The sequence below is a fragment of the Eptatretus burgeri genome, chromosome 15, assembly GCF_056783735.1.
Source record: "Eptatretus burgeri isolate ZD-2024b chromosome 15, Ebu_testis_v1, whole genome shotgun sequence".
NCBI classification, from domain to species: Eukaryota; Metazoa; Chordata; class Myxini; order Myxiniformes; family Myxinidae; genus Eptatretus; species Eptatretus burgeri.
The window spans coordinates 47,395,391-47,413,299 of NC_140975.1; the positions used below are offsets into that span (position 1 = coordinate 47,395,391).

A 17,909-nucleotide genomic window follows, 5' to 3' on the forward strand; every position below is an offset into this window, starting at 1 on the left:
ATTGAAAGACATCGTCCATTTATTGGACCAGCATATAATCATGATCAGCATATAGTTATGCAGCTGTAGTCTGTCTATCAGTGGGATGGAGTACTACACGACACAGTGTAGAGTCGTCTGCAAAAAAGGAGAGAGGGTATTCCAAAGCATTAGAGAGGTGGTTTATGAAGATGAGGAACAAGACGACACGAAGACACCAACTTAGAGTACACCAGCTTCCACTGGGAGAGGAGAGGGTTCTTTTGAAAGCAAGGCAATGACTGAATGAATGAGTGGAGGAAGTCTAGGAATAAAAGTGACCATGTATGCCATAAGCAAGAGCTCGGGAAACAAAGCAGGACACCAGACTGTGTCAAATGCCCTATCAATGTCCAGGGAGATGGTCCTGACCTCTTGTTTAAGATTAAAGATCTCCAACCTTTGCTTAAAGAGGAACAACATCACATCCATATTTAAGTAACAGGGATAGAATCCAAACTGATGATCATTGATCGGAGCTTCTAAAAGAGGGAAAAACTTGACAACAGCAGCAATTATGGATTCCATGACTTTGCCTATAATTGTAAGGAAGTTTACTGGTCTGTCGGATCTGTTTGGGTACCTTCCTATGGAGAGGAGTGGTTTGCTGATTTTCAGGTATATAGGAGTTAGCCAAAGGAGGACAGGCTGAATAGTGTAGACAGAGGAGGAAAACATTAATTACATTTGTCACCGAAGATGGATGGAGGGTATGTTTTTACCAATGTTTGTTTGACCATCTGTAAGCACGATATCTCCAAAAGTTATGGATGGGTTATGACAAAACTTGGTGGATGAATTGGGAAGGCGACAATAACAAGCCGATTAGATTTGGGAGGCCTGGATGCAAAATGTGGGACACAAAATGTAAATTGTTGAGCCTGGTGGATGTGTGTGCTCTACCGAGTGCCATTGTAGTTCAGGAAGCTTTTATCTAGTTATCCCTTCTTCTTTGCACGCAGCACAAGGTTGTGGGGTGGCATCATTGACTGAGGACGTGGCTGTGCCACTGATGCAATGCCCTCTGCTGGTTAGGGGGCAGGAATTTGGAATTTGTTCATCCATCCATCCATCCATACATTGCGACCATACTCTGTGCAGAGCATTGGTGCTGCTTAAGCAGTCTCCTTGGCTATTGGGTACAATAATGGACAGGTCACCACTCCGACACAGGATACCAGCATGCTGGCACTCATTTTGCCGACCTCAGAAGGATGACAGGCACAGTCAACCTCACCTGGTATTAATTCAACAGCAAAGTGGGATTATCAAGACTCTAGGATCCCAAGCTCACCACTCTAGCCATTAAGCAAACACCAGGCATAATTTGTTCATGGTGCCAACAATAGCTCGCCTACTCTTCGCGAAGGACACCATGGGATCATTAACGTCCACCAACAAATGCTGATAGAAGGGTCGCCCAGTTTAACGTCCATCCGAGGGACGGCGCAGACATTGATGAATCACTCTGCCTGTGAAACACCGAGATGACAGTTTGTAGCTGGGTCGAAATTCAAACCTAGGCTAGAAAGCTTAGAGGCGAGTGTGCGTACCTCCAGGCCATCCTTTCAGCCAAAGTTATCCCTAAAACCAATAAAATAATGTCCAAATTAATGAATTACAAAAACAAAGGTGTACATTGTAATCAGGCTTTGTGACGGCTGCAGCTGCAAAAGTTTTTACCTCGACTTCACCACCAGCATTAGGGAGCTTTTGGAGTCTCGTGAGATTCCTGACTTGATAGGCACCACTGAACGCCACCGTTCCCACAAAGTAGTAGAATGCATCTCCAAGAAACACTGCAAATACATCTCGTCTCATTAAATACGCTTAACATGTGACAAACGTGATGCTATTTATTGGTATGCTTTCCATTCAAAACCACATTAAGTTTCCCCATTCGTCAACCCATAGCAGTGCAAATGCAGCAACAGATGATGATATAATGTACCAGGGCCTTGTGAAAAATTGTCGACCTAACCGAGAAATAGAGCAATTAAATAACTGCAATTGATCAATTTCGATTTTAAAGTGCAAAGAGTAATTATTGTGGCATGAATTGCCAGATTAGGGGAAGGTCATCAGTTTATAGCATTATCATTTTGGGCCACAGCCATTCGTAGTACTAAATAGGATTAATTAGCACATTGAGATCATAAGAAAGATGGTCTCACTACTGGGCTGTGCCTCGCAGATGAAGGGTGCTGCCTGAGTGCAAAGAGCGAGACGCCATGTCCCTCTATTGGTGGCATCAAACTGGACACAGCCACCACGTTGAGGATCCCATTCTCCAAATTCATCTGCACTGTGACCAGTAACCCAGCACATGGTACCAGGTGTTTCAATGGTGCTCAGCCCAAGCCAGGCTGACATGCTGGATCTGAAATTAAAATGGAGGGCACTATGAGGGCAAAAACTATGAGGACAAGGAGCATCACTCGACGTCTCTCACCTTTTGCGTGCTATTAGGAATAGAGATCTGTGTAATATGAAAGTTAAGTCTTGAACTGTTTTTGAAATACAGCGTACACAAGCCAAGATACCGAGATGGTTGACATGGCAACATAATTTAGCCAATCACAGCTGTCATCTAATCAGGTTGAGATAATGTCACGAGGAATAGATATCTGCAATATGAAAGCTAAATGTTCAACGGTTCTCGAAACATCGCGTACGCAAAAGTACGTGGATGGATGATCGGTCAGTCGGATGGTCGGAGCTCAATTAAATGTCCTCCATCTCCGACCCCGTCAGAGGGTTGTGGGGCAAGAACTTGTTCTACGGGTGATTCAAGGAGGTATGTGCTTTTTCACCTTATGAGTAACTGGACCACAAGGGTGAACATAAGAAATCAGATTTTGAAACCTCCATGTATTTCGACGTCAGAAAAATTATCAAATCTTTTGCTCTGGCACCATCACACCCCTATACGAGAGGCCGTGGTGCAGTGTTGGAGTTTAGGAGAACATTGCATACTCAATTTTATAGACCATCTCGGCCATGGGACGCATCATCCACCAACTCGTATTTCTGTCCCGGCTAGCCAACAGCAACAAAGAGCAGTTGCCCCCATTCTCCCCTCGAGTGAGCTGGTCAACCCCTTGAGGCATTATTGCATTCAGTACAAGACCCCTTCACTGTTGCTGAACCAGGAACCACATTTCATAATCCCATCATTATAATGACAACAATAATAATTGATTTTAAAATAATTTATATATTCACAGTCATTTGTAAAATGATGACAGCGACAGGTGGAATGGCTCTTTTGGCAACAAATGTTGATTGATGTATTGATCACGATATTAATTATGGTAACCTGTTAAGATGGCTCATGAGAAAGTTTTGCTCATTCTCTCCATCGATGGAGGTCAAATCAGCCAGCGGTGTCTGTCTGCACGTTGCCCGTGCCTCTTTCCAGCTGAGATGCTTGAGGACAGGCCAGTAGCAATGACCATTCTCTTGAAAAATCCAACCTCCAGCTGGGCAGAATGCATTGGCTGTGCAAGTCAGTGAAATAGGCAAATATCAGAATAATGGAGGCTTGAATAGTGACTTCAACACAATAGCTCTACTTCGTACAAGAATGCAGATTTAACACCAAAAACAGAGAAGCCCGATGTTGGCTTAGTGGTTAAGGTGGCTGGCTTGGGATCCTGGGGTCCTGAATTCAAGACCTGTTGGCCACCGAATTAACATTAGGTGGGGTTGACTCAGCCTGTCATCCTTCTGAGGTTGGTGAAATGACTACCAATGTATTCATGGAGTGGCACAGCTGTGCTTCCAAGAAATTATAACTACCTGGCAGCCAAGCTGCCATATGGATGTGGTGTACAACAAACCGAACCTCTGAAATGCATTCAATTCAGAAACATTTTTTTTATTTTTTACAAAATTGTACTCATTGTTGTTACCATGATACATCTCTGGGGACATCAGAGTATCTAAGACTCATCATGAATGCTTGAACTATATTTGAGAATTCAACATGAACAGGTTGATGCTCCATCGTGACGGGCTGCCAAACCAGCCCTCAAGTGGTACAGGAATCGACACTTGACCAGAGTACTGGTGCAAAGGACCTGTGGGATAGATGTTCTCGAGGTATGGACACTCGCCTCCAAGCTGTCTAGCTTGGGTTCGAATCCTGACACAGTTATAAACTGTCATCCTGGTGTTTCAAGGGCAGGGCGATTTGTCAACGTGTGTGTCGACCCTGAGATGGACGTGAAATGAGCGTCGCGTCTGCTGGCATTAGCTGGTGAACGTTAAAATTTGACGGCACCCTGGTCAAATTCCAAATTCATGCCCTGACTCCTGCTGGGAAGGCAATGGCAAACCGCCCAGTTTTAACCTCGACAAGAAACTGCTTCAGCAGCAACGGCGCTCTGTAACGGAGTAACATCAATCAGCTGGTGCAAAATGGTCAATTTTTCTTTTTCCCCAAAAGGTACCAGAGGATCTTCATTGTCCACAAGTGAATGTGAGCAGACAGGACATCCAACTTAATGTCCCTCTGATGGACAGCGTACTCAAGGATGCCAGAATCTGCTTGAGAAAGCATCAGGATGACAGTATACCCAGCCATCAAATGCTGTGACATCCTTGATACACCACCTTGACAGGGTTGATATCACTATAGGACTGGTCAGAAAGGTCTACTCCTGCAAAGTGTACCCTGTGATGGTCTTTAACCTCCTTTTTGCAGTGCCTGATGTTGCAGACACAGAGTTTTTAGTCCGATCCAATGCCATCAGAGACAAAACACAGACCGAGGCACATATGGAGATGAATAAGATACCATGGTGTTTGAACATTTTTTCAATCAGAAATCTTATCCCATGCCTCTGACTTAATGCTGTAAAAATCTCATCGATGCAAGTACAGAATAAAATATACTATAGCAATACATCTGCCAACAATATGGTTCGGGTGGTGGGCTTGGGATCTAAGCATTCTGAGTTCAAATCCCACTTGGCTGTTGAATTAATACCAGGTGGGCTAGACTCTGCCTGACATCCTTCCGAGGTCGGCAAAATGAGTGCCAGCTTGCTGGTATCCTGTGTCGGAGTGGTGACCCATCCAGGATTGTGCCCAATAGCCAAGGAGACTGCTTAGGTAGCACCAACGCTCTGCACAAAGTACGGTCCCAATGGATGGATGGACACCAACAATTCATTTATCTCATTGACAATCATTCCATAAAAATTTTTTAACAAGTTCCCCCCCCCCCCCTTTCTCCGACATAGTGACCCCACATTGCATTGCCTTGTCAGCTCTTGTAAAAATTGTGACGTTGCCTTTGTGTGCAAAGTGTTAATTTGTTTCGATATTCTCTTTTTTCAGATTGAGTGAATACCTCTGATGACCTTAAACAAGCAAGGTGAGACTTCCTTTTAATCGTATCAACCCACAAATGATGCGGAAAATGAACCCGCAGAACATGCGGCACAAAATTATTCTTTATAATGACAATGATAATGGAGCACAAGTGGATCCACTGGACACTTAAGGCTCGTGTCATATGATGTAAAATGTGTAATAAAGTAAAAGGGTCCTGCAAATGTGTGTGGTTTAAACTTGTAGAACCTTTCAGTGTTGTCAGCTAATGTGATAAAAGGCAATGTCACCATTTTCACAATGGGTGACAAGACATTGTGGCCACCCTGTACAATATATAAAAGCTTATTAACCTTAAATTTTAAATATCCAGCTGAGAATCTGCAACAACCGTGCCAGTGTGTTTTCAGTATGTACCGGGGAGTGGTTTCAAATGTGAAAATGTATGAAGATGATGTATTTGATCAATAAATGCGACTTCAAAGGGAAACAAAAGGCAAAGCACAACAGCAATCAGTAGAGCGCAGACCTCCGCCAAGCTGAACAGTTCACGTTCTGTATCCCACTGATAGGTCGGATCTGCATCCAGACCTGAACCAAAATCGAATCAATTCATCCTTGTCACACACCCAACTGGTCCACCAAGTTTCATTTGAATCATCCATAACTTTTTGAGATATCCTGTTCACAAACAGACAGACAGACAGACAGACACACAAACATGGGTGAAAACATTAACCTCCATCCACCGTTCATTTCTCCAAGATGGTTGTGAAACGAACACGTAACACAATATGTACTGTGCTGCATATGTGGATTTGGAAATAAGCTATGAAACATGTGATCTCCCCAGAATCCAGTCCATACAAGCGCTGAAAAGTGTGGGGGCCAGTACACACCCCTGACGAACTCCAGTAACAAATGGAAATAAGTCGGAGATGGTACCACCACACTTCACAGCACTCTCAGTACCAGAGTATAATTCAGACATCAGATCGATCAGTTTTGGTGGCACCCCACGAAGACCAAGTATCCTCCAGAGGGAATCCAGATTCACTGAATCGAACACTTTACAGAGATCAACATAGGCTGCAAGCAGCCCCTGCCGGACCCGAAGAGCAAGGATACGGCCAATCGTTGACCTCTTTGGTGTAAAGCCTGACTGCTCTGGGTGCCGGTGCTCAAGCAGATGGTGGCGAACCGGATAAAATAATTATTATCTGAGCAAAGACCTTGCCTGGCACTGAGAACAGTGTCACTCCTTGGTACTTGTTGCAGTCCTGGCGATCACCCTTCCATTTCCAGAGAGGGACAACAAGGTCCCTCTTCCAATCAGTTGGGATGATGCCTGTGTTTTAGGCAGAAAACAGAACTGCATACAACTACATGAGTAAATTATTTCAACCAGCCTTGAAAAGTTCAGCATGGATGCCACAGATCCCAGGAGCTTTACCACATTTCAAGAGGTTCACCACAGCCTGTGTTTGCACAAACAAAGATGGATCACAATTGATTGGAGGGTCAGTTTAAAGGAATTGTAACACCCCTGACATCCAACTCGACAACTGGTGGATCTGCCTGGTACAACCGCTCAAATTAACCAGCCCAGCGGGCCTTCACTTCAGACTCCTCTGTCAAGAGCCTACCACCCTACGCTCAAACTGCAGTACACCGAGGGATGGGCTTGGATGAACGCAATGCGTGAATTCCCCTGCAAGCAGGACAAGAATCACTTGACCACAGGTGATGCTCTACCCCCTCACAGATTTCTCGCACATAGGCCTCCTTGTCCACCCTTAGTAAATGTACAGTATTATGCCTCAGCTCCCTGAACAGCTCAGCCCTGCCATTCAGCCTGGCTCTGTGACTCTGTTCAATGGTATCGAGTGTCCCTTGAGAGGCAAAATTCTTCTTCGACCTACGGTGAGTTCAAAGACATCCACCGGCAACATCAAGGACGGTGGTCTTGAAGGCACTCGACAATTCTTCAGGATTCCCCAAAGCACCCAGACCCCCCAAATCCACAATCAGCCTGTTGGCAAACTCCTCAGCTATCCTCTCATCCTTGAGCTTGCCACCATCCAGCCTCGGCTAGGATGGTACCAATCTCCCAGATTTAAGCAGCAACTTCAGAATTGCTACCACAGTCTGTGGTCGGTATTGAGGAACAGAGCACTCCCGTAGACCTTGCAGTTCTGGATCATCCTCCAGCGACCATCAATGAGCACATGGTTAATCTCCTTTGCCACACCACCAGCGTTGGAAAACAAAGTCCAGTGATGAGCCTGTGGGTGCTGAAACCATGAACCAGCCATGCTAATTCCATCTTCTTGCAAAGTCAAGGAACTTAGTGCTATTCTGGTTTACAGTTCCAGACCCATGGGGACCAACACATTTTTCATAACCATCCCAACAAGTTCCAGTCGATGCATTAAAATCCCCCAAGACTCGAAGAGTATCTCGCCTGGGGCAATGATCAACCACAGACTTGAGTGTGGCATAGAATGTGTCCTTCATGGTGAGATCACTCACCTAGGTCGGAGCATATACAGAGACCAGGGAAACGACACCCACGGAGTGACGAATCCTTCATCTCATAATACGCTAGTTGACCGGTGTTACCTCAATTATCATTGGAGTCAGTTTGTTGAACACAGCTACAGCAACTCCTTGGGAATGGTAACCATCAGAGCGAACAGACCAATAGTAGGTGTAACCACCCGCCATGATATCGCCACGATCCAGTCTCCGAACCTCAGAGAATGCTGCAATACCTATGTTGAAATGCTTGAGCTCAGATGACAATAGAGACAGGTGATCATCCTGTCTTAGAGATTGGACATTCCAGGCACCCACCGGAAGGGACCGCCTCAGGTTAACCCAAGGAGACCACCGCCTGGTAGACTACACCTTGGCACCACTCAGTCACACACCACCACAATCTGGCCCTTGAGGTTTACCCCGTGGTTTTCCTCTTATCCTCAAGGAATGTGGGTCCCAAAGACTTTGCCCTAATCCCGTCATCTGATGAGCTGCCCTGCAGAGGGTAGCAGCACAGGAGGTACTCCCACGGAGTGGGTTTTCAGATTTCCTCATATTTGTGGGTTTTGCGGAATGAAGTGTTTTACAGTGGCCAGAGTGCAAGTCCTACCAAGAACCTCCGAAAAAAAAGTAACCCAACTGAAGGAGGACGTCTGCAGACAGTTGAGCACTCAAAATGGATGGCTGTTGACTCACAAGGAGCTCTTCCGCCCTTTTTAATTGATAAAAAGTAAACAAACACAGAATGATAACCATTAAAATAGACATGAGAATTAAGAAAGAAAAGGAAACAGTAAAGAGAAGGGCTCCCAGGGGATATAATTTATTTATTTATTGGTGTTGCCAATCCCCAAAGGGATGGGAGAAGTTATGTAATGGGTCTGTGTCAGAGAGTGTGTGAGTATGCGAATCCGCACGCAGATTTACTTTCATATAAATCATTCATTCTCAGATCTACTGTAATCCTGGTGGGGCTCTGCATTGTTAAACAGTGCCTTGTTCTTGATGTTGATCATTTTTATGTCTCGCTATACAAACATCCTTTGCACTGGAAGACAAAGCCTCAGGGATTGGCTTGATAAAGAAATACAGATCAGGGACATTGAAGAGTCGTGTACTTTTCATCGGTGCCAACTTGTGAGTACTTTTACATCATGAACTTTGCTCCATTTACTTGGCCAACCAATGACATTAGTGTAGGCATGGTTTTATTTAAATCTGGTTTCCAACCAATCATTTTGCCCCAAATTACAATTGGGCTTTTGGACCTCCCCTCGGGGACCGGCGTTGAGGAAGGCTTGAACGGAAATGTGATAACACTTCCTTGCCTGGCAGCTCGCTATTTACACCGTCGTGCAAAAGACTCACGGACTTGAGTTTCACTGGAATTAAACAAAAGTTTCGTTTACTAACTAAGTTCATGGGAGTTTACTGGAGTTTACTGGAGTTAAACCATATTCACAGCCCTATATTCAGTGATGCATTTCCTTTCTTCATACCACATTCTGAGTTGTGGCTCCATCTTCAGAAGGTTGTCACTCCTTTCAACCCTGGGACGACTAGCATCAAACGTCTTTTTGTGGACAGCTTATTCCCATGGGCACTGGCCATTTATGACACCCGAGTTACTGGGTGGATCATATTATTTCATAGACACGACACCAAATTGGGCCACTGGTGATATGCTATTTCTTGCTTCTTCTTGAACTTGTGACTGTATTCACCCGCACTGAAGATGAACAGCTTCTGGGACACCACTCAGACTGTATGAAGTCGTCAATTTTTAGCGATGATTAGAAGTCGATAACTCGATTTTCTATAGAAGTAGAAGCGTGCAAAGAAGGGAAAGCAAACAATGAGTGGAAACATATCTGTAAGTTACACTTTGCTTTGCCCAATGTTTGGTGTGATCAGCTTTAGCCATTAGTCGTCACTCTTATTCAATTTGCTATTAAAGACCAGCAAGGAACGGATTAATTCCCCTACTTTATGATGTCTATAACATATTTTATTACAACTTGTAATATCGGCTTCCACCAGGTGACACCATATGATACTTACATAGAAAGTAAAAGAGCACCGAAAGATTGCAGATGTCGCCAGGACTTATTTTGTGTCGTGTTCATATGGTTTATAGTACGTACATTATAGACGTCCTCACATTCTAATTCTACCATACATACTTTATAGACATACCCACAATCCCCACATCTTAATTGTACATACTTTATGGAAATACTCAGTTGAAAAAAAGATAATGTGTAATTTGGCTACCACTAGGTGGCATTTGTGGCCCACATTAGCACATTCTGTGTGGACAAACAAACAAAAAACAGACAAAAAGACTCAAATGCAATACCCTCTCCTCTGGGTTCTCCCCCATCCAGAGCTGTGATTTTTTTCCTAACCAACTAAAACCAACATCTTGAGTACAATCATAAGTTTTCAAGGCATTCCATCCAGTGGTTGAGGAATGCATCAAAGCCAAACAAACAAACCCACACACAAACACTTCTCCAATTATATGTGTGTATATATTGTTGTGGTTACCAAATTCGCAAACCACCATTCAGGTCCCTTAGGTGAGATATCTCCGTAAGTATATGTGTAGTTAGGCCCAAACCCGTTGTCTAATGGGAATACATGTCATTTATGCGTGCTGCGACTCTTCAGGATAGCCGTTTTTCTTTTACTATCTTTATTTTGGACCAACCGCCATTGTTACCACCACCAACCACAACATCAACCACCCACCGCGGCGCCGCTTCACGTCACACCTCGCAACCGTCGCATCGCCACCGTTCTTGCGCCGCTTGTGGGTACCGGTGTTGGACTCGTGCAGGGCGCGCGCCGAACAGCGTGTACAAAACCACGGATTTTCCACTTCAAAAACGGATCAAAAACGACACACGCCCACTTTTGTTCCGTCCAATCGGTGAGCGAGGGGCGATTTGGCCCCGCCTCCAGGGCGTTGGAGGGCAATCGCTATATGCAAATTTATGGATCAAAAAGCATTCACGCCCACTTTTTCTCGGGCCAATGGGGAGCGAGGTGAAAGGTCGAAGGCAGGGGGTCAAAGATGAGAGAGCGAAGCCACGGGGCTTATATAAGCGACCGCGTTCGTCAAGTCGAGGGAGTTAAGACTTCGCAGTCGGTGGAGTTGGGAAGAAGAAGCAAGAAGGAGTTGGTCGTCGTCGTGTGCGTTGGAGTCGGAGCGAAGGGGACGGAGCTGTGGAGAGGCGGCGAGGGCAGACGAGGGGGTGCTCGCGTCGTGCCGGGAGCTGCACACCAGGGAGGCCGACGGCGCGACCTGGTCGAGGTGGAGACGCTCGTCGCGGGACTCGAGGCAGAGTAGAAATCCTCTATACCCCGAGCATCAGCAACCCCCTCCTGTTTCCCCCCGCGCTGAGATAGTGCGACCAAGGGGGCCCCTTTCCCACCCCCTACCAGACACTGCCCGCGAGGCCCGCGGAGTTGAGGCACCATCGCCGCTCCGCGTCTCATCACCAGACGGGTAGGCCCGACCCGGTCTCGGCCTCAGGCCCGCCTCATCCTTGAGGGTTCTCTTTTCTTTTGTTTTGGGAATGTGTGTTGTCGGCGCCGTCTGTGAAGTAAAATTGTATAAGTGTTGCCGTGGCCCGTGTCCGTGTCCCTCGCTTAAGTGGCCCGTGTCCGAAGTCGACCTGCGGCGAGGTGCGTTCGCCCGGTCTACCCTCCGTGTGGGTACTTAGGTAGGTCGAATTTGGCGAGCAACCCTATCCCACACGGGGGCTGATTGGCTCGATCGCGGTGAGACCGAAAGGTCCACCCGTGACTGGTTCCCGGCGTTAGTCCGAGAGGGTCACGACTGGATTGTCCGTCCGGTGGGCGACGTGCCGCGATTCGAGTTACGTGGCCGCCCGCACGCCGGCGGGCGCGAATCCGTAACACTGGTGTCAGGAGTGGGATACAAATCCATCGCCCTCCTCGCGGCACTGGTATCGGAGAACAGGAAAACAGGCTCTCCTGTCTCCAGCGAATTTCACGGGAATCGGTCCAGGGGTGAGAGAAGCGACCCCCGATTCCCTCCAAATTACGAGCGAGCTAAATTAACGCTTTACGAGAAGCAAGATGGCGTATCAAGGTGAGCGGGAGCCGGGGGTATTAGAAATGGATGTAGAATGTGTAGAATCCATGGTCCAGGATGGAATCCCCGAGCAGGAAATGTTGATTGTGCAGGAACACGGACTCGCCCAACTGAACCCAGAGCCCGAAATGGGTGCGGCAGCAGCCGCGGTGTATGACACCTCCCCCCCCTCTCCACCAAAACCCTTCCCCAACCCTTGCCGAAACTGCTCAGCTGAGTGCATCCGACATGGCCCAGCTATGCGCCATGCTGGCGGCAATGACAGCAAAGATGGATGCGAATACACAACAAATGAACGAAAAGATGGATACAAACACAAATGGAATGAAAAACGAAATGAACAAGCAAATAAGCGGAATGGAAGCAAACATGAAGGAAGAAATGAAAGAGCTGCGGGGTGAGACGCAGAACATGGGAATGAGCCTAAAAGGAAGCTTGGAAGAACTAAAAAACGAAATGAAAAAGGAAGTCGACACGATACGAGCCGAGGTGACCGGGTTAAAAGAGAAAGTAAAAGGAGTGGGAGTCGCAATGGAAGAAAGTAAACAAGAGAGGGTAAATGAAATAAAGACGGTGGTGGGAAAAATAGACAAAGTAGGAAAAGGATTGGGAGAAGTAAAACAGGGACAAGACCAAATAAAGGAGGAAATAGGGAGGAACACGACGGCGATAGAGGAATTAAAAAGAGAACAAGGGAAAATAAAGGAGGGATTGGGAGCCGTGAAGGAGGACTGTGAGAAAAGACATCGGGAAATGACAGACAAAGTTGAAAACCTGCGAAAGGAGGTAAAAGCGGAGACACAGAAAGGATTAAAAAAGGTGACGGAGGAATGTAGAAAGAGACATGAGGAGGTAATTAATGAAATGGAGCGGAAAGCCGGAGAAAAGACAGAGGAACTGGGGGAGCAGATAGGAAAAAACTGGGGCGAGACAGAAGAGCAGTTTAGGACAACGAGGGAGGAAATATCCAAGACAAATAAGATGGTGACACAGGTACAAGGAGAGGTGGAGCAAATAAGAGAAAAAGTCGGGGAACTGTCGTTAGGAACGATAGGGGAGGAAATAAATGGGGTAATAAAAGGGGAAAATGGAGGAAATGGAGAAGAGACTGACGGATAGGGTGGAGGCCCGGTGTGAGAAGCAGGGTGGCCTCCTTCGGGAACAGGAGGAGAGGATATACTCCCTCGAGGCGGATCGTGCCCAGGTGGGGCCGGTGTCACAAGGCGGAGGAGGAGGCTTGCCCGATGCGGGGGTGAGCATGCCAAGCTTGGGGAGGGTAGAGGCCGCGGGGTCTTTTGGCCTAATGGGGGTACCCAGAATGACTGTTCCGGGGGGTGTGCAGAGTGCGAGTCCAATGGCTTGGGAGAGTAAGCGGGACGACGCGGGGCACGGACAGACGCGGACAAGGGTGGCGGAGCCCCCGGGCAAATGGCTCGGACCCTGCGGGAGTGAGGCACCGTTGGGACTGGGGAGGTACACTCCTCCCGGAGTCCCTAGGGAACGGGAGGAGACCTCGAAAGAACCAAGGGTGCCGCTACCCCCGTACGATGGCAAGACGGACTTGAGGGCATATATGGCCCAGTTCCAGTGTGTTGCCAGAGGCAATGGCTGGAACGAGGTGCAGGGTGTGGCACAACTCACAGCGGCCCTGCGTGGCGTGGCTTTGGAAGTCCTGACCACGGTACTCAGTGAGGGGGCGACCCTGGAGGATCTCCATTCGGCCCTAAAAAACCGATTTGGCATGGACCAGCAGGGCGAGCTTGTTAAAGCTCAGCTCAACGGGCGCAAATGACGTCCCCAGGAATCACTGGGAGAATTGGCACATGACATTCGCCGCTTGGTGGGGATCGCGCACACCAACATGCCACCGGAGTACCGGGAGGAGATTGCCCTGGACCATTTCCTTCGAGCAATAGGGGGCACCGATGTCGGAGCATTGCTCACCGTGTGGCGCCCGGACAACCTCCAGAAGGCGGCTGATACTGCTGCCTGCTGGGAGGCAGCCAGAACGCCATTGGGAGGGACTGGGCGCCACGCCGTGGCAGTCCGACGGGTGGACCCCGTGCACGACAGTGCGCTGGGAGCCGGGGCAACCCTGGGCAACCAAGCGCGAATGGAAAGGATGGTGCAGGGCATGTTCGACCGCCGGTTCGGGAGACCTGTGGAGAGGCGGTCGGGCCCAGGAAGGGCGGGAGATGGGCCATCGGGGGGTACCCCAATTCGGAATGGAGGGGGGTATAATTCGGCGTACTGGAGGCAAACACCTTACCAGAAGAGGTGTTATAATTGTGGCGCAGGGGACCACCTGCAGCGGAGGTGCAACGCCCCGCGCAGGGAAAGGCCCCCGCGAAGAGAGGAGCCACGGCCCCCTAGACCACCAACTCCGCCCCGGGTCAATAGGGATAGCCAGGCCCAACCATCACCCCCCCACCAGTCCCCGGGAAACTAAGAAGTGCCGAACATGTAGGGCCGTGTTCGACAGACTCAGACGGAGAAGAGCCCTCAGAACTGCGCCAGGTCATCAGTTGTGGCCAAATTGGCAAAGGTAGCTTAACAATTCGGTGCAAGATTGCCGGCGTAGGGGTAGACGCCGTGGTGGACACAGGAGCAAGCGCCACGATCATCAGCCCTGTGGTCCTTGATTCGAGTGTAGACGGTTGGGATGAGATCCACCGTCTGCAAAACCATAGTTTGCAGCTAGCTACCGGGGCAACGGCCCCTATCATAGGACGTGGTTTCGTGTCATTTAAATTGGGCACTGTGAAAACCAAGATAGAGGTTTGGGTGGCAGAGGTGTACGACCCATGTCTAATAGGGTTGGATGTGCTGACGGCCGGTGGTTGTAAGATCGACTTGGGCCGGGGGGTCATGCAGTTGGGTGGTGAGGAGTTGCCGTTAGGAGGCGTGAGCACGGATGAGAGGGTGGAGCTGGAGGCTCCTGACTCCGTGGTCATTCCCCCGGGTGCCGAGGCGGTGGTCCCGGCCCGGTGGCGAGCACCCCCAACGTGGCAGGGCCCCTGCGGCCTAGCGGAACTACCGGCAGGGCCGTCAACCCCGGGCTTAGTCGTGGGCCGCAGCCTGGTAAGTACCGACGGGCCAATAGCGCCCGTACGGGTGATAAATGTTAGCACGGAACCACGCACTATCAGGAAGGGCACGAAGGTGGCAGATTGCATCCCAGTAAAAGAGGTCGCAGAGCTGAGGGACGATAACGTCGAGCCGGACCGGCCCCAGAAGGAGTCTCCAGACTCGATTAGGAATTGGCCCGGTCCCATTTGTGAGATGGTAAATCGGAGTAGTGTAGATTTGGAGGAGGCCCAGCGGGAGGCCTTATACAAGCTGGTCGACCGACACATCGGGATCTTCTCCTTGTCACCCGAGGATATTGGACGTACGGGCCTGGTGCAACATCAGATCCACACCAATGGGGCCCGGCCTGTCCGTCAGCCTGCTCGAAGGCTCCCATGGAGCAAAAGAGAGGAGGCTGATGAACAGGTTGAAAAGATGCTCAATGCAGGTGTCATCGAGCCCTCGGGAAGTCCTTGGATGTCACCAGTTGTGCTGGTTAAAAAGAAGGATGGGACCACGCGTTTCTGTGTGGACTATCGCCAGCTGAACAACGTGACACTCAAAGACTCCTATCCCCTGCCTAGGATTGACGATACCCTCGACGCCGTTGCAGGCTCTAAATGGTTCTCAACTTTGGACCTCAAGAGTGGGTATTGGCAGGTGGAGATGGATAAGACGGGGAAGGAGAAAACGGCATTTTCCACAGGGAAGGGACTGTATCAGTTCACTGTGATGCCGTTCGGTTTGTGTAACGCCCCCGCCACCTTTGAGAGACTGATGGAGCGTGTACTCGGCGGCATGCCGTGGCAGTCATGCCTGGTGTATCTGGATGACGTCCTGGTACACGCTAAAACATTCACCCAGGAGATAGCCAATTTGGACCAGGTGTTTGGGCACCTCAGGCAGGCAGGGCTGAAATTGAGCCCAGAGAAATGCACTTTGTTCGCGACAGAGGTGGCCTATCTCGGACACGTGATAGGCCGCGAGGGGGTGAAGACCGACCCCGGAAAAATTACAGCGGTAGAGGAGTGGCCCGTACCTACAACTGTCAAACAGGTACGGGGCTTTTTGCAGTACAGCCTGCCACGTGTGCGTTTCAGGGGAGGTGCCATGGGGGGCACTCCCCGGTGTTAGGGAGCTGGTAGGCTCGGAGGCAGTGTAGTGCCCGGGGGTGCCATAGCGGGAGATTCGGCAGAGGGTCGTGCCTGCCAAAGGGAGCCACGTGTCCCAGCCAGGAGACCGTGTGAGGGCACGGAGAGAAAATTGGGGGGCGAGGCCCGAAATTGTGAGGACACCAACACAGGCGACGGGAATCTGGGTTGTTAGAACCAATAGTTTTAGCGAGAGGCGCTTGTTGAAAGCCCCGGGGTAGTTTAACAGTTAAATGGTTAGGGTAGATTAGGAGATGTACCCCTCCGCACCATCCATCCCCTCGCTGTCGTTGTGGGCCGCTGGACCCACTTTGGTTATAGATCGCCGAACTCTGGGGAGGCCATTCTGAGGCTTCGTTGGGCCTCGACACAGGACGCTAGCTCTCCCTTATTCCCCTCCGGGAAGGGAACGTATAGGTTGGGAGTAGGCTAGGTGACAGAATAGGTTAGTCCGAACAAGGACAGCAAAGGGGGTTAGGGGACGATTTATAGTGGGGAAGTAAAAATAAAAACAACAAAAAAATAAGTTGGGGCTAAATTGGGGTTTGACAAATTAAGGGAGTGGGTATGTACAGTGACAGGCAAAGGCGATAGGTTGGGAGGGAGACAGGTCGGTAGGTCCGAGCCCGCCCTCCAAGTGGCCAGCACGACCGCACTCCCTCCACCAACCTCCACTGAACGGCAAGAGCTGGCCAACTTCATCGGCTGGCCGTGTTTTGCTTCAAGGCGGAGGCCGGCCAACTTCATCGGCAGCTGTTGTTTTGCTGCAAGGCCTGTGCCATCGGCTGGCCGTGTTTGCTTCAAGGCCTGTGCCGGCCAGTTCATCTGCCGGCTGTGTTTGCCTGCAGCGGCCTTCTTCTGCGGGCTGTGTTTGCCTGCTGCCTTTGCCATGCCATGCCCACTGCCCCTGTTCACCAGCCCCGTTCAATTTTTGCTTTGCCCCCCCCTGTTCATTTCCATGTGCGCCAGGATCCGCAAGGCAACAGTTTGCAAGCTGCAAGAACTGCCCTGTTGGCAGCTACAACACGGGCCTGCAGTGGCGGCCCGTGCACCGTGTTTGTGTTCATCCATCCATTCGTTGTGCTCATTGCGTGTGCCACTTGAGCTGGCACGGAGACTGCATTTGTGCAGCCCATTTACCGTTGTGGTTCACTGCATTCAGTTCAAACCGTCCATGCATCCATTCGTTGTGTTCATTGCGTGTGCCACTTGAGCTGGCACGGAGACTGCGTTTGTGCAGCCCATGCACCATTGTGGTTCACTGCGTTCAGTTCAAAAGGGAAGGCCTTGGACTGCGTGTGAGCAGCCAGCCACGTTCCCTGTCACCTGCATTGTTTTGAGCCAGAGACTGCATGCGAGCAGCCTGGCTCCCTGCTAACCGTTTTCTTTTGCAGAGTTCAGTGATCCTGGGCCATGGTTTAGTGTAAAATTTGTAAGTTAAGGTTAAGATGTACTGTACATATGAGTGCGCCCCCGGCATGTCTGTCTTAGCGCCGGCAATTTTATTTAAGTCGTCCGTGTGAGTGAGTTTGTTTAGATAGTTACGCAGCCCTCAGGTTATTTATTTTGGGGACACGAATACCATGAATGTCGCACTCAGGGATCCGTAGGTAAAATGTACTAGGGGAAAACTACACATGATGGCACACGAAAATTTGACGACT

General features: G+C 49.3%; 1 protein-coding gene across 5 annotated transcripts in view; it reads right to left on the bottom strand.

Annotated features, from left to right (window-relative positions):
* PKD1 (polycystin 1, transient receptor potential channel interacting) overlaps positions 1-17,909 on the bottom strand; it is a 173,349-nt gene that overhangs the window by 139,713 nt on the left and 15,727 nt on the right. For all 5 annotated transcript variants that reach the window (XM_085858410.1, XM_085858407.1, XM_085858408.1 and 2 more), the window contains 3 exons: positions 3,338-3,518; positions 2,193-2,398; positions 1,702-1,817 (listed from right to left, as the gene is read on the bottom strand). In XM_085858410.1, coding sequence (XP_085714536.1) covers positions 1,702-1,817; positions 2,193-2,398; positions 3,338-3,518 — 503 coding nt within the window. The remainder of the gene's footprint in view (positions 1-1,701; positions 1,818-2,192; positions 2,399-3,337; positions 3,519-17,909) is intronic.